The 17,848-nt window shown below is 37.5% G+C and overlaps 1 protein-coding gene across 1 annotated transcript in view; it reads left to right on the top strand.

Annotated features, from left to right (window-relative positions):
* Positions 1 to 17,848, top strand: part of WIF1 (WNT inhibitory factor 1) — a 65,635-nt gene that overhangs the window by 29,655 nt on the left and 18,132 nt on the right. The window contains exons 3-5 of the mRNA XM_012444960.2: positions 8,656 to 8,764; positions 16,467 to 16,607; positions 17,591 to 17,686. Coding sequence (XP_012300383.1) covers positions 8,656 to 8,764; positions 16,467 to 16,607; positions 17,591 to 17,686 — 346 coding nt within the window. The remainder of the gene's footprint in view (positions 1 to 8,655; positions 8,765 to 16,466; positions 16,608 to 17,590; positions 17,687 to 17,848) is intronic.

Below are 17,848 nucleotides of genomic sequence, written 5' to 3'. Positions count from 1 at the left end.
CATATGAATACTCAATGACTGCTTCTGAAGCTTTAAGAAATATTCAAATGTAGTCCTGAGATGAGATGAAAGAAAACTCTAGGAAAGAGATTCCTTTCCCTTTCCAGAACTGCCTCCCTCTCCCTTCTTCTCCCAAGTACCTGCACACACCCTGCCGCTTTCTGGGCACCTCCATGCTCTGGAGTCATCATGCTGTCTTAGCATCTAACAGAAACGTGTACTTGTGCTCTCGAGTTTCTCCACAGTTTCTTTTTCCACACCTCCTATTTAGACTGTCCTTGGTCCCCACAGTGCCAGCCACACCATTTGTAATGACATTTTCTTTCCCCAGTCTAATGCTTCCTTCTTTCCTATGCCCAATTTTTAGGTTTGCATTGACTCAGGACTTTGCGACTGCTTGAGTTAGAGCAGGCTTACTTGTCCTGGAAACTTGAGGGGAATAGAAGCTTTCAGAAGCCCCACTGCTGTTTACACCACCCTTTCCATTATAAATTTTGACAAACCAGTAAAAGCAGTGTGCTGAACAGGGCTAAATTTGGTTTAAATACTACTTTGTATTTATACTAATACTTTTGTTTTTTCAATTTTTAGATGAGCTGAAAAAGTGTCTTCCATTTCCTAATGTGTTGCTTTTCTACTTTTCTGTCACCCCTTCCTCAAAAAATAAAAATAAAAAAATCTTAACTGGTGGTTTTATTTAATGCAAAATAGCAATATAGCTCTCTGTTACCTCCCTATCTTTAGAAATCTTGAAAGAGACTGACTAGCCAACGATTTGATAGATGGCCAGGTCTGTTTCTGGTTTGCATGAGCAGTGGTGATTCCAAACCCTAGGAGGAAAAAATGGAAACTGTCTTAGAAATTTCAGATTTATGTGAAGCCAAACTGTGATCTCCTGCCAGTTTTAGTTTACAAAACTCTCATGGTCCTGGATGTGTTTACTTGAAGTTCTAGTTTTATTTTTATTTATTTATTTTTTTTATTTTATTTTAGGTTTTGGGGTACATGTGAAGAACATGCAAGATTGTTGCATAGGTACACACGTGGCAGTGTGATTTGCTGCCTTCCTCCCCTTCACCTATATCTGGCATTTCTCCCCATGATATCTCTCCCCCACTCCCCACCCCCCACTGTCCCCTCCCCTATTTCCCCCCAACAGACCCCAGTGTGTAGTACTCCCCTCCCTGTGTCCATGTGTTCTCATTGTTCAACACTCACCTATGAGTGAGAACATGCGGTGTTTGATTTTCTGTTCTTGTGTCAGTTTGCTGAGAATGATGGTTTCCAGGTTCATCCATGTCCCTACAAAGGACACGAACTCATCGTTTTTGATGGCTGCATAATATTCCATGGTGTATATGTTCCACATTTTCCCTGTCCAGTCTATCATCGATGGGCATTTAGGTTGGTGAAGTTCTAGTTTTAATATCACCTTTATATTCCAATAACTTCACTCCCTCAATCCAGCCCACCGGCTGTGGTCTAGCCTAGTGTGTATAGAAACAATGACTAGAACAGAAGTTGGCTAATTGAGATTTTCTTTTTAGGCAATGGTTCTTCCATTGCCTATTTAAGCCATGATCAGTAAAATAAATAACTACTCTGCATGACAAGGTGCTTTCCCTTTTCCTTTATGAAACACGTTCTTCTAACAGCTAGTTTCAAAAGGAGGCAGGGAAAAATAGTCAGTGTTGATACAGGTTGAGCATTCCTAATCCAAAATCTGAAATGCTCCAAAATCTGAAACTTTCTGACAGCCAACATGACCCTACAAGTGGAAAATTCCACACCTGACTTCATGTGACTGGTTGCAAAATTATTTAAAACATCATATAAAATTTCCTTCAGCCTATAAGGTATATATGAAACACAGATGAATTCTGTGTTTAGACTTGGGTCCCATCCCCAAGATATCTTATTATATATTCAAATATTCCAAAATTTGAAAAATATCTAAAATCCAAAACACTTCTGGTCCCAAGCATTTTGGATAAGGGATACTCAATCTGTATTTCACATTTTCCCAGTGATGTCACAATTACATCCTATAATTTATAGAAGGCAAAGTGACTGGAAACCCAAGAGGGAAATATAAACCAGAAGAGCCTTGGGCAAAGTCTTGTGTCAGAACAGGACCTCATTTACATTGTCTGCTTACATTCTTTCTGGGAGCCTCATTGCCAAAATTTGTGCCAGAATAAGCATAAAACAGTTATAAACTACACACAGATCAGATAGATATCAAATGTCAATGTTTGATTGTTCTTTTTTTCAAAAGTATCCTGTATTCTCAATTGGGGGCTGTGATGACTGACCACACCGAAAAGTAAGAGAGAAGTTTTTGGCCCATAAAAGTAACTTAGCAATTGCCAAAACAGATTCTGCTGCCTGTCACTAGAATCAGAGGTTAATGCTGTTTCACCACAACAATGTGTTCTGGAACACACTGGGTTTACACTTCCGGATGCTTCTCAGTAGGTCGTTCATTCACTTATTCAGCAAATATTTTTCAAATGCCTTGCTGTGCACAATGCTGAGTAAGTCTCCAATAGACTATTGGAAAAAATATATAGTCTTGTTCTTAGCCACAAGGAACTCAACATTTAGATGAGAATACAAGATATAAACATATGAAAAGTTAAATAATAATACATAGTGGTAGATGTTTAAGGGCCAAGCTGGTTTAAGTCTTATCAAAGGTCAGTAGAGGTGAAATCACTGGAATATAGGCATGGCTATGGTGTCACCTCAAGCCAGTGAGCTCTAGAAGATGATCCCTGCTGGGGAATAGTGAGAGATCAAAAGATAAAGGAACCAGGCTGTGGAGACACTTAACAGGTTGAGGGCCTTATCCCAGCTATAAGTGGGGACAGGAAAGGATCGTAACATGGCAAAAGTGGTGGTTTAATTAGATGTATTGGCCACTTTTAAAGTGAAAGGCAAGAAAGATATTTCAAATGTTATAATAATGCCAATATGGGGAAATAAAGGCTGGATTGAGGTGGAAGTGGTGAGGATAAAAGAAAGGTACAGAATCATAAGATATAAAAGAAGAAAGGATAAGATTTTGGTGTCTTTCTATGGGGAGATGAGATAGAGGTAAGAAACAGCAATGATTCTGAATTCAGTATCTTTGTTAATTGGAACAATAACAAGACTTGGCAGCTAAAAAGAAATCAAGTGGGGCTGCGCACAGTGGCTCATGCCTGCCCTAGCTACTTGGAAGGGGTGAGGTGGGAGGATGGCTTGAGCCTGGGAGGTTGAGGCTACAGTGAGCCATGATCATGCCACTGCATCTCAGCCTGGGCAACAGAGTGAGATGCAAAAAAAAAAAGAAGAAGAAGAAGAAGAAAAGAAAAGAAGAAGAAATCAAGTGGGGAGGCTGATTTTGGAAGATAATGAACCAGGCTCCATGCATGTGAGCATGGGCATGAGGCAGATGGCAAGAAGAGTCTGAGCTTTGGAAGAAGGGTGTGAATGGTTCATGTTAAGCATCACTGCCTACAAGGAAATGGTTCAATCTGTTAAAATACCTGAGTTTCATGACAATATAAAAAGAGGCTTAGTGATTTTTATATGATTTTGAACTGAGAGGAGAGTTAATGAGGAAACACAGGAAAATCAAGAAGTAGGATGAGAATCAGCAGAGTGTCAGAGTCCAAGGATAATGAGCTTTGAGTTTGAAGGATAAAATTTTGCGGAGAGGTAACAAGAAGAATGTGAGATCTGCTAAATTTTGCTCTAGACATTCAGATTATTTTAAGCATTGGTTATGCTTATTTGTTTGTTTAGGTCTTTAACATTGAACTATTTTTCTTTCTTGTTTATTTTAGATTTTTTCCAGCCCTTCACATATAGTGTGGGAGCTATTTTATATCTCTTTAGTACCTTTTATACCCAGTACTTTACTAATCTGAATTCACTTAATAATAGGCTGTTGTGAGAATTAAATGAACAGTGACTGCAGTATAATAAGTGTTCAACAAAAATTACTTGAAAATTTTCAAACCCTACAGCTTCTGTGTGTTTTGTATCTAAAAATGCCTGAAATCTTCTTTAGAACAAAGATGATACCTTTGTTTTAATGTTCCTCCATGATCACTTAGGTCAGCATCATGATATATGGGTTAAAAGAGGTTTGAAGTCCTTGGTTTTATGAAAAACCTTTGATTCTTAACTCAGAGGCTCCTGCAATTATTGTGCTTATTAGATTAAGTACACACCATAAACATAGAACTTCAAAGGTAGAAGAGAAATACTGGATTCTCTTCATTCCTCCCAATGGTTAATGCAATTCTCTGCTTCCTTTCTCTATGTCTACCCCAAAAGGAGTGCCAGAGCAAAGGCCTTATGAGTTGTCCCATTTTGCATTGTTTAAATGATGTCTTCATCTGTTCTGGAAGGACGTATTCAGCCAAGTTGATTGGAAGCAAGTTAAATGACCTCCAGCACTCCTCTCTTGATAATATTTGGGTGTCTTTTATGCTTCTCCATGAAAAGAAAATTTACTGCATGGCAAACCAGGCCAGTGAATTATTCTCCTGAATAGACCCATTCTTTGCTTGAATACAAAGCAACCTTTTCATGTGTTTCCCAAATAATCACCCTGTTTGCCTCTACCTGAGTTTTCTCTAGTGTCATTTAATAGAACCAAATATACTTTTTCCTAATAGAGGTTTTAGACTCTCCAGTATACCAGTTTAGGCTCTGAGTTCCTTTTATCTAAATAATAAATCTGTAATTTGTGGAAATTGTTCCCAAACTTTTAAGCTAGTTCTCTGTTCTCTTTGGCATAGAATTTAGATTTTATTTGCTCTCAAATAAGTTTTTCCAATGGAGAGATTTGAGTCTAAGAAGATTTATTATATTATAAATAAAGTAAACACAGAAAGTCCTGTCTAGAAGTTAGAGTATGGCATAAATATATTGTTCATCAGCCATTTCTTATGGCTTTTAATTTAAGCCCTTAGGTTAAATGAACGATCTATTTACTCTATAGTTCATGATGATACTATATTTGTAGAAATATTTTTACAGTATTGATGGTTTTAGTAGATTTCTTTACAGTGGCAAAGTAAAACTTTGAAAGAAGTTAGTGTCAACATCAGAAACAAAAGTTCAGTCAGTTTTTAACTTGAAAACCTAACTAAATGGTTTTCAAGTTAAAATTTTATTTTTTTATTTTTTCTTTCTTTCTTTCTTTCTTTTTTTTTTTTTTTTTTTTTTTGATCTTAAAACTTCCCATTGTAAAGTTAGAATTTTTAAAGAGGCAATGAAAACCACAGACAAAATCTTTTTGTAAGAAATATACCAAGTATAAAGGAAATTACATGTTTCAGAGATACAAGCACCATTATCATCTTCAACAAGAAAGAAAATGATTTACTCTGGTAACTGCCTTTTGCTGATAACACCCAAGAAAGAAACTTTTCACCAGTTCCTGCCTTATCCAGCCTTATTAGAATAAGACAAATGTTTGCTGATTCTCAAAGAAATAAAAGGGACACCTTTGTGTAAAGTTTGTTATTGATTAGATCAGAGTATTGGCTGTCCAGAGAAATCTATTAAGCCTAGCTGCATCATGTGGAGCAGTCATGCCACTGCTCATTATCAGCTCTCTGATTCTGAGTATAACAGATTCCATGCTTCTCAGCCTACCTTCTGTGGCCATACCTGAAGGCTCTGTGAAGTTATGTTTCTGGCCTCAGAATGAAATTTTTTCAGTTCCACATTCTTTGAACATCATCAAAACTTTTGAAAGAAAGAGACAATCAGAAGCTTTTTTATGCTGATTGCTGTTTCCTTGAAGTACACTTTCAAGGAGACATGGAAGAGATTTAAATAGAATTGTTGCATAAACACAGTCATGTTAAATAGATGTTCAAGAAGAATATTTTATCTATGATCAGAGAATTATGCAAATAGAATCATCAGCCACAGAACTGAAAGGAAGGTACATGATTAATGCTTGTTTTTAAATAAATGCTCTTATTTCACTAAAAGATATAAATTCACATATAGAAAATCTGAAAAAGAGAGAAAAGAAAAAACATCAATTCTACATAATCATTGTTTTAATCTTGGTGTCTAGTTTTTCTTATTAACTAAAAGTTTATTTTTTAAATTAAAATATTGTATTTTTAATTAAAATATAATTTTACAAATGTAATTTTTAAATATATCACACATAGGTATAATTTATAATGTGACAAAACTCAAAGATATAACTATAGGATAGCAAATGATAACTTATATGGTAATTGACCTTTTCATTTCAAAGTTTTTGCATTCTATCCATCCAGTTCTCTTCCATCATGATATACCCTGTTGATAAAGTGTTTAGTGTTTTGGCACATGGTGTGTATTACACTCACGTTTATTGTGTTGTTGTTACTGTACTTAGGTAATATAAATAATTCAAATGTTATTCATTATAAAGGCATCTGTCACTAAATCCTTTCATAGTGCCAACTAAAATATGTTTTAGAACAATATGTTAAATGATACATATTATCTAGCAAAGTGTAGAGGGAAGTGCAGCTGGCAGAAGTCATTAAAAACACCTGGATTCATGAAAACCAATCCACTTTTAATAGTCATTGGTTTCCCTGCAGGGACAGAAATACTGTTCTCTCTTTCAAAGGAACTCATTCCAAATTGAATTACCTTTCACGACAACACTCCTTTCATCAGACTTCTTTTAAACCTCTAGTTTCCCTTAAACAGGGTAAGACTTACCTGTCTTATGACTCTTTATTCTCAGGGTCATCCTAGTGAATCAGTTTGATAAATTAACTTATGCAACACTGTTACTCCACTAGGGAACTGTTCACTGTGATCTTCTGGAACCTCGACCACAACTCACAGGAGGGGATGCAGTGGGAATTTGGTCCAGGAAGGTGCTCCTTTCAGCCTGGTGAAACCAGGAAGTGTTTCTCAATTCACTTCAAGTATAGACAAGTCCCCACAGCATCTGAGACTACCCCTTGGCATTAGTATCTTCATATAAAGTCCTTAATGCCTACTACATGCGATATTGTGATTTAAAGCAGCAAATTGTTTGAATGTCTACCATGTGTCTCTTAATATCTTCCATGTTGTAAAATATATTTTATATTGCATATAGGGTCATATTCTTTTTTAACCTCCTTCTAGCCCATATTAATGTAATTAATAACATTAAATTGATGCAATTCTGGATGTCACTACAGGTAATTGCAGAACCACTCAACTTGCCTAACTCTCATGTTAGCACTGGTGCCATTTATTGACTGTTCTTTATTTCTAAGCAAGAACATATTGTTACCTTCACAAACTGCCCTCCCTCCACTTTTTTTTTTTTTTTTTTTTTTTTTTTTATGCAGCGTCTCACTGTCACTCCCCAGGCTGGAGTGCAGTGGCATGATCTCAGCTCACTGCAATCTCCACCTCCCAGGTTCAAGCAATTTTCCTGCCTCAGCCTCCCAAGTAGCTTGGACTACAGGCATCCGCCACCACGCCCAGCTAATTTTTGTATTTTTAGTAGAGACAGGGTTTCACCATTTTGGCCAGGCTGGTCTGGAACTCCTGACCTCAAGTGATCCACCCACCTCAGCCTCCCAAAGTGCCGGGATTACAGGCGTGAGCCACCGTGCCCAGCCTTCACAAACCCTTTTAATAACCCAGTTGGGAATCCATTAAGCATTAAAGTTCTATGGTGAGATTATTCATCATTACTTTCAGTATTCATGGCCATCTGAGTAGCAGGAATCATTTTCTCAACTGGACTTAGTGGGAAAATGAAAATGTTTACAATGTAATGGTGTATGGCTTGTTGTCTTATTGTGATGGTGGTTTTTGCATTCTTTGGCTTTTCTCTCCATAATTAAATTGAGACATTAAATATAAACCTTTCAAAGGGAATGAGAGTAAAAAATAAATGTTAACAGCAGGATCATGAAATTTGGAACTTTATTACAACTCTCCAAATTCTGATCAAAGGACTCACTTTAGAATTTAGAGTATTAAAGAATGACTAAAATAGTTGAGATGAATTCTAGTCAATGACTGGTTTGACATCACTAAGAGAATTTTTTTTCTTAATCTTTTAAAGAGACAGCAATTAAAGAATATCGTTTAAGTTAAAAGATTGCTGGCTGGGCATGGTAGCTAACTTCTGTAATCCCAACACTTTGGTAGGCCAAGGTAGGTGGATCACTTGAGGTCAGGAGTTTGAGACAAGCCCCACCAGCATGGTGAAACCCCGTCTCTACTAAAAATACAAAAATTAGCCAGGTGTGATGGTACACACCTGTAATCCCAACTACTCAGGAGGCTGAGGCAAGAGAATCACTTGAACCAGGGAGGCAGAGGTTGCAGTGAGCTGAGATTGCACCACTGCACCACTACAGCCTGGCAACAGAGCAAGACTGTCTCAAAAAAAAAAAAAAAGATTACCTTTTGTGGCTGTTTTTAAAGTTTTTAGGGATCACTTCTCTCCAAACACAATCTAACACAGAAGGGTGAGTTGTGCCTACACAGTATCTTGGATGCCATGTGCTCCAAGTTTTTGTAATGAAAATTATCTCTGCCCTATCAGATGGAGCATGAATTAAGTGGTGGCTTTTCCCTCTCTGTGGTTTCCATGGTACTAACTGTCAGTGCCCTTCACTGTAGGAAGAATACTTCTATGAATTCCTGTCCTTGCGCTCCCTGGATAAAGGCATCATGGCAGATCCAACCGTCAATGTCCCTCTGCTGGGAACAGTGCCTCACAAGGCATCAGGTGGGTGGTCTTCGCCTGAAGAAAAGTTTACACTTAAAATGTAATGGTGATGAGAATATTTAAGATGCAAATGTCCTACATCAGAGAGGTTATGTGTCTATTAGACCATGAAAAATGTGTACCATGCTCATTTTTATATTGAGATAATAGTGTTCTTCCTATTGATCCGCAAAGCTTGCTGTATATTAGGTATATTTACCACTTACTGCATTTTTTTCAATTTAACATTTATATTTTATTTTATTTTGAGGGAGAATATGCAGAGACTTTAAAATCCTAGGTGGTCAAACCTATCTTTTCCTTTGTAATTTTTTTCTACTGCTTTTATGTTTTGATATTAATTCCTATTCCAGAGAGCAGTTAAGTGATAACTTACACATGCTTGTAGCATTTTATAAAAATTTATTTTGGGAATAGTATGAAATAAGGCTCTAACTTGAATTATTTTTGAGTCATTAACTTTTCTGATGTAAGAAGTTGAATTGATTCAAGATATACTGTTTAATTCACATTAAGCTTTTCTACACATAGGGTGTGTTTAGAGATTACTCTTTATTTTACTATTGTGATAGTTGTAGTTTTATAGTGTTTTAAAATCATTGATGGCATAACTCTCTTTTTTAAAAAAAATTTAGTCTTATTCTTTTAGAGGAATGTGAAAAAAATTTTTATCAGATGTCAAATAAAAATCTCCTTTGGAGCTAATTTAAGTCTCTAAAGTAATCAGGAGATCAGGTAGTTTTACAAAGGCGATTTTCAAATTACAGTTATCTGCCACTGCCAGTGGATCTGTCTTGTTGCATTCCAGTGCTCTAAGAGTTGGAGACTAAATAAACACAGAGTTTCTCAAATTTCCCAACCTAAGTGCTAATGTGGGTATAGACAGGAGGAGTATAATTTGAGTTTCTCTTTGATCATCACAGTGTTGCAGGTGTGACCAGCAGCCCCCCTAGAGGATCTGTTTCTGACCTAGATGTGTTTGGGGTTCTGGGTGAAGATTTATTCACCCAAGACCTGTAGCCCCAAGGACATAAGCATCTATTCCAGAGATGTGGATATGCTAATTTTACTCAGATGGCATTGGTAGGGCTTTTTACCTTGTGGAGACAAGAAAGGTACTCCAGCCACCAAATTCTTGGAATATGGTCATCACTCAATCTCATGCCATGTTACATGGTGTTCCTTTTTAGTAGAAAATAATTTTTTTTCCTTTCTTTTCTTTCTTTTTTTTTTTTTTTTTTTTTTTTTTTGAGACAGAGTCTCCCTCTGTCGCCTAGGCTGGAGTGCAATGGCACAGTCTCAGCTCACTGCAACCTCCACCTCCTGGATTTAAGCAATTCTTCTGCCTCAGCCTCCCAAATAGCTGGGATTACAGGCACGCGCCACCATGCCTGACTAATATTTGTATTTTCAGTAGAGATAGGGTTTCATCATGTTAGCCAGGCTGTTTTCAAACTCCTGACCTCAAGTGATCTGCCCGCCTTGGCCTCCCAAAGTGTTGGGATTACAGGCATGAGCCACTGCACCAGGCTACAGATAATTTTCTATAAAATTCTTCTTGATTATATTTTTGCTCTTTTTTTTCTGAAGTAGTCAGAATAAAATAAGTACATTAACATCTCTCGATTTCTGTTTTATACATTTTCCTTTTTTTCTGATTAATAAAGGAATACAGCCTCATCATAATCCATTAAAAATACATTAATTACCAGTTATACCTACCTGCTCAGCTTCTAGTAAATCTTGTGCCTTTTAATTTCTGATTTAATGCTTGTATCCTGTTTCTTTCACTTTTTGTGTCTAGTTAAAAAAAAAATCTTACTGAAATTCTACTTCTTAGGATATTGACACATACGATTTTGAACATATGATGTGAGGATATTTTAATAGATCATGCTTAGATAGAACATCATTTTCTAATAATTTAGATTCTTTGTAAATAATAAATGTAGAGGAAAAAGTGGGTGATACTTTGAACAAGATGAAACTAAAAACAAGCCTTCTTTGGGAACCAGGTGATATGTGCACATGTGCCCATGTGTGCACACAGACTCGTACACCCACACTCACACATCCTTTGCATATACGACCCCCTCACCCCACCACACACACAGTCTTTTAGAAGCAGATGTAGGATTTATTTGTAGAAATGCAGGTGCAAGAAGTTTATGGGACTCTTAGACCATTGCAGGGCAGTCACTCATTAGCCTCATTAACTCAGTCCTTCCAGTAGAAGAGGCAAAGGTACCTTGAATTATTAAAAAGGTAACCAAATCAGCGTGTCTTTGCTCTTAAGCATCCAGGTAGCATTCATTATTCTATAGGTTTATTTTATACCCCCAAGCTGCTAAACTGTTCTTTTATCCCATGACTCCTATATGCCTAAACATTGCATGAAAAAAAGAAAACTCTTGATCTTTAACAGTTATGAAGTACCTGCCTTCTGGCATTAGAAGAGAATGAAAACAGGAACTACAAACTGCAGGGTGGTTCAGTAAAACTACTGAGTTGTATAACAAAAAACAGTTTCATGAAGCCAAGACTTTGCCTCTTTGAACACTCTCTTTGACCATGAAACCAACAGAGCAGTGGTGTTTCTCAACTAAGACCTTCAGGAATACAGTGTCTACACTGTGTTAAATAGGTGCTCATGCTGGAGATACCATCTTCTTATAGGTGACCCCAGTTTTTAGCAGAATGTTAAGCCCAGAGTTTGTGCTATTTGGTAAGAGAACGAATGGCTGGCAGGACAGCTTGAAGCACTGATGAATATTTATATTGGATATTTCTAGCGATGTAGTGGTTCATGATCATGTGGTGTGGAGGATGGGCTCTTGCCTGCCTTTTTCATCTCTTGCCTTGTTGTAAGGACAGGGACTCAACTGACTGGAGGCTGAGGCTATCTGAGCACCATGCCCATCTGTGTGTGGGAGCAGTATGCAATTAGAACAAATTTGCCTCTTTCTTCTGTAGAAGAGTTAGTTGATGTGCAATCAATTGCATATCAGTCTGTATTTCAATACTGTGAGTTATATTCAATCTGCTTTAGTTTTTCTGAGTTGTTTTAATTCACCTTGTTTAGATTATACAACCTAGACTGCACTGGAATTCACATCTGACCTAACTTCTTCTAGCTTTTGGGGACAGTGGCTCTTTACTCAAACGCCTATTGTTGCAAAAGTTCATGACTTTCACATTCCTTTTATTCGTTGGAAGCAGAGTCTCTGCTTTTTCTGCCTTTGATGTCTCTTTTTCTCTGTGCACGAGTCTTTCTGAGTGCATGTTGTTAGTATTTTATTCTCTACCTCTCCCACTGTCTATGGTGAATTTCTGTCTCTGTATATATATGCGGGTATGTGCACGTGTGGAAGTGGAAGTGTGTGCCTATGCATACAACAAAGGTATATGCTTGTGTCTACCATAACATATATCATGTCTGTTGTTACCTAGTTTGTGAAAGACAATAAGCTAGATGCTGAGATTACAAAACCAAGTAAGATATAGTTCTTGACTTTGAGAACTCTCATCCTTAGCAAAGGATGCAAACCATAATTAAATCATTACACCACAATGAAATAATATATATAGGTATTTGTAAAATATATAAATGTAATTATTTAGGTTGGTGGTGTTAGGGAAGGCTAAAAAAAGCAAGTACTATTTAATTTTGGCCTTGAAAGTTGAGTGGGAGGACACTATGACAGAAAATACAAGAAAGAACATTCCAAGCACCTGGGTGTGCAGTCAGGAAATTGTGGACGTGCACTACACATCTGGGGAACTGAGAGAAATAGTTTAGGCAGAGCACAGGGTTGACAAAAGGCAATTACTGGAGATGTGGCTAAATAAAATCAGATTTTGTTTTCTTAAAGCAAAATTCTTTGAAAACTTCTAAAAGGTGTTTAATTATAAATATTATTGCCTAAATGGTCTTATAAAGTTTATATAAGCAGAAAGGAAGACAAGTGGGGTTTGCACAAGAGGAATTAAAATTTCTACTTTGTGTTTTAAGACTGAAGAATGGGCAAGTGTAATGGTATGATTTATCACATCTTTCTGTAATTTCTTCTTTTACATTAAAAATTAATTTATTGATCTAGAGCAAGATATCCCCAGTGAAAATAATAATAATTAATTGAAACCATAAGCTAGGTACCTCCTAATTTCTAAATTTTATTTCCTAGTTCTTTACAAATCATTCTGCAGTAGGGTTCAGATCATAACTGCGCTTACGTGCCTTCTATTTCAAAAGAGGTAGAAATATGCAGGTAAAACTTATCTACCTGGGCTGATGGGATTTTGAATGTGTTCATTTTTAACTTGAAGCTGAATTTCAGGGTTGGAATTATTAAGCACAAATAAAATTAGCAAAAATTGTAAGGCTAGAGTATGTTAGGTCTTTAAAAGATATAAGAAGGAAAATATTTCATATCAGTAGTAATAGTAATTGAATATAATTCTAGTAAAATAATGTTTAGGGATATCATTTCTTGGTTTACTAAGAAAATGTAATGGTATGATTTAAAGATACTACATCTTTAGTTGTCTGCCAAAATTGCTTGCAGTTTTTCTATTTAAAAACTTTGAACTTTCATTAGATTTTCCAACCTCGATTTTATTTCCTGCAATGGTATAGAGCCATATCTTCTAGCATCACCACAGGCCTGGGAACTCTGTGAACATGTCTTTACTTTAATTGACTTAAAGGTTATGTAAGCAAACCATACACTTTTCTTATTTTTGAGATGAAGTCTCACTGTGTTGCCCAGGCTGGACTGCAGTGGCGCGATCTTGGCTCACTGCAACCTCTGTCTCCTGGGCTCAAATGACTCTTATGCCTCAGCCTCCCAAGTAGCAGGGATTACAGATGTATGCCAACATGCCAGCTAATTTTTGTATTTTTAGTGGACACGGGTTTCACTATGTTAGCCAGGTTAGTCTCCAACTCCTGACCTCAAGTGATGCACCTGCCTTGGCCTCCCAAAGTGCTGGGATTACAGGTATGAGCCGCTGCGCCTGGCTGCAAACCACACACTTTTATGTGAGCACTCTAAGTCCTCTAGAAGCATACCCTGACAACTGACAATGGAGCTTGTGGACATGTAGTCATAATTTAACCAGATTTGTAAACCGTCTTTTAGAACGTCTGAAGATGTAAAAGAACTAATAATTGTTCTTATCTAAATTTCCTACATCCTTAATAAGACAGCCAAGATGTGTTTTGAAATTTGATAGTGCTGGCAAGCAGAAATGAAGATGAGTTTACTGATAAGCATCTTCTCTTCCCTACCAAGATTTTGAAAGCCAAAATAAAACTGAAGGGCCTTTTAAAAATAAGCAGGTGGGCCAGGTGCAGTGGCTCATGTCTGTAATCCCAGCACTTTGGGAGGCTGACGCGGGCAGATCACAAGTTCAGGAGATCAAGACCATCTTGGCCAACATGGTGAAACCACATCTCTATTAAAAATACAAAAATTAGCTGGGTGTAGTGGTGCATGCCTATAATTCTAACTACTCAGGAGGCTGAGGCATGAGAATCACTTGAACCCAGAAGACAGAGGTTGCAGTGAGCCAAGATCGCGCCACTGCAGTCCAGCCTGGGCAACATAGCAAGACTCCATCTCAAAAGAAAAGAAAATAATTAATTGAGCTGCAAAGGAGAGGCTGAATATGGTTCAGAGGAAACATACACCTGGAAAATAATAAAGTTTGGATGATGGCATGCAGTGAGGAAGATTCTAAAAGTCTATCTTTAAATATCCGTTCAGGTTTTCCCATCTTTTTATGCCTCAAAGCAATTATTGGCCTATATGTCCATGTAAAAGAGTCATAAGTAGAGTAAATAAAGTTTTATAATTGAACAAAGTACAAACAATTTAAAGAAATTGTCAATTCCTTTGCTTCTTTCTGAAATAGAAATCTCCGTTCATGAATGTTTTGTAAATTGGCATTTTAATATATGGGATTTCATTAAGCCAAGGTCAATAAGGACAATTTTACTTTAGAAATTTAGACACAATTTTTTTTTTTTTTTTTTTTTTTTTTTTTTGAGACGGAGTTTCGCTCTTGTTACCCAGGCTGGAGTGCAATGGCACGATCTCGGCTCACCGCAACCTCCGCCTCCTGGGTTCAGGCAATTCTCCTGCCTCAGCCTCCTGAGTAGCTGGGATTACAGGCACGCGCCACCGTGCCCAGCTAATTTTTTGTATTTTTAGTAGAGACGGGGTTTCACCATGTTGACCAGGATGGTCTCGATCTCTTGACCTCGTGATCCACCCGCCTCAGCCTCCCAAAGTGCTGGGATTACAGGCGTGAGCCACCGCGCCCGGCTAATTTTTTTTTATTTTTCTTTTTATTTCTGTTAAAGTGCCTGTGTTTTTCTTTTCATCATAAATGATGATTTGCAATGTTTAAATATCAAGTTTCAGGGGAACTGGAAATGGAAGTCCATGTAATTTTGAGAATGGCATAGCAATGAACACTGACAATGCCAGAGCTTTAAAAGGAGTTTTTGCTTGCCAAAAGCATGCAATGCTTTACAGAAAAGGGCAGACCAATTTCCAGCTTATTTCTTCCTATAAACATATGGAGAAAGTTTATTGATACTCTAAAAGGAAAGGATTTGTTTTAGCTTGATACAATTTGCACAAGCTTGGCAGAAACCATAATCTGCAATGCAGAAATAAAATGAAGTAAAAATTCACATGCATACCCATTAACAATATTTCCTTATATTCACAAGGAAGAACAAGAATCTGGTGGATCTGCTAGATCAGTCTTGGCCAGTGGATAAGTTATAATAACCCAGTGGATGTTGGAAATATACATAATCAGCTTCTCAGCCAATGATCATGTCTGATTTGCCCCATTTTTACTGAATGGCTCGTGGGTATCCCACAATGGGTGTCCTTCTTCCCTCTTTGTACAGCAATGTCTTCAGTTCCCAATCCCTGCTCTGTGACTTCATTGTCAACACTTGCACAAGCTGAGTGATCATTAGACTCACAAGAAAGAGACGCTTCTCTTTAGGTACATAACCATTAGATATGATGAGATTATTTTATTACATCAAACTCTCTTCTAGATGCCTGAGATATGGACATTTCTTATTAACAAACAGCCTGAGAAAATATTAACTTCATTAATTCAGTTCAATGATTGGACTCTAGTCTGAGTTGCAAAATATTTTCAAAGAAGGTATTTTGTCACTTTCACATACACATAGTAAACATAAACCAGTGGGATATTGCTCATTAGGCTTCATTTAAGGGATTATGAGATGCTGATTTCTAGCCCTTTTATGGAGGCTGATGAAAATGCCACAGTTTCTTCCCCCAATTAACCACTTTTTGTTTAGTTTTGTTTTTGTTCTTCTCATGCTACACTGATGTATAATTAACCACTTTATGATTCTTCTTTGCATCTTTAATTTCCAGAGAAAATATTTAAGATAGTAAAAGTCCAGACTATGAACAGAATATCCCCAATTCCATATTAATAAAAATTAATGAGTCGTTGTTTCTTCACCTGGCATGATCCCCAACTTCTGTGGAGGGCAGATGCTCAAAATATAGTTCCTACTCCAAAAGTCAACAACATGTGAACATTTTTGCATTGTCCTTTGACTCCCCTCCAAGATTTATGTAAAACTAGAATAAACTAGATTAACTGTTTCGCCATACTTTCTCTCTTTTTCTTTTAGTTGTTCAAGTTGGTTTCCCATGTCTTGGAAAACAAGATGGGGTGGCAGCATTTGAAGTGAATGTGATTGTTATGAATTCTGAAGGCAACACCATTCTCCAGACACCTCAAAATGCAATCTTCTTTAAAACATGTCAACAAAGTAAGCACTGATAGTGATTCCAGAGAAGACTTGTTGTTAGGGCTATAGAGGGATTTGGGCCAAATACACACACACAAACACACACACACACACACACGCACATACACAACACACTTTTTTTTGGATTATGGCTGTATAACTACAGCAATGGAAGGAGATGATAAACACAGGATTTAGTAAGAGTACTAAGATAGACTTTGTCTGACCTTTACCCCACTTATAATATTAGGAATAGGAACCTTTTCAAAACCTCTTTTCTTCCTCTCTCTCCACTCCTCCAGCACAATCACTGGGAGTCCCAGTGTATCTCACCGGTGGTCATGAATTTCCCCTTTCCTTGCTCAGTTTGCTCACAGCAAGGTGGCTCATCATAACCAGCACTTCCAACTTGTCAAAGGCAACACTAATATAACTCCCGACGAAAGTCTGATGCTGCTCACATCCATGGAGGACAGGGTGCCACCTCACGCCAGTGATCCCTACATGGTGAAGGCCTCACTCAGTACCTTCCCATCACACCCCAGATGCCCATTTAAGCATAAAGGCCTGGCTCTGTTCGCAACCTCATACAAACTGTTCTAGCTCAGAGTTTAAACTCTGGAGCCTTTCAGTGCTCTAAAGATGTACCCAAAAGTCATCCTACCCTCTGAAAGGGGAAAGGCAATACCATTCATTCAATTGCAGTGTGAATTTAACAAGGTACAGTAGATCCGTAGGAGGAGATGAAGCCAGAATAAAATTTGCCTTACCTTCTTCCATGAGCCTCCTACTGTTGGAAATAACAGAGGCAAAATCTTAACTCTGCAGCAGATTTAGTGAAATTCAAGTAGTATTAAGGGAATGAGTTGGAAGTATTGGTATTTGATCAATATGATTAACTGGTGGGCTGGAACAGAAATGAACGCTAATGTCTCACGCTGGCTGTGATTCACCCAACATGAATTCAAGGGTGTCTATATAAGCTTTGTTTCTCTCTGGTGAAGCCGAGTGCCCAGGCGGGTGCCGAAATGGAGGCTTTTGTAATGAAAGACGCATCTGCGAGTGTCCTGATGGGTTCTACGGACCTCACTGTGAGAAAGGTAAAACACAGAGCTGACTTCCCTTGCTCGCTTCCTAATGAACATGGATGTCACACAGGAGCCCCATGTGGACTTTTAACACCTGAAATTATTTTTCTGGTCACAGAAGTAGAAAACTTTGGCACAATGCCTCCACTTTCTGTGGCTATTCCTGGCTATCTC

Source organism: Aotus nancymaae, unplaced genomic scaffold, assembly GCF_030222135.1.
Source record: "Aotus nancymaae isolate 86718 unplaced genomic scaffold, 86718_ANA_hifiasm-v0.15.2.pri h1tg000016l, whole genome shotgun sequence".
Taxonomy (NCBI): Eukaryota; Metazoa; Chordata; class Mammalia; order Primates; family Aotidae; genus Aotus; species Aotus nancymaae.
This window is presented reverse-complemented; position numbering and strand designations above follow the sequence as displayed.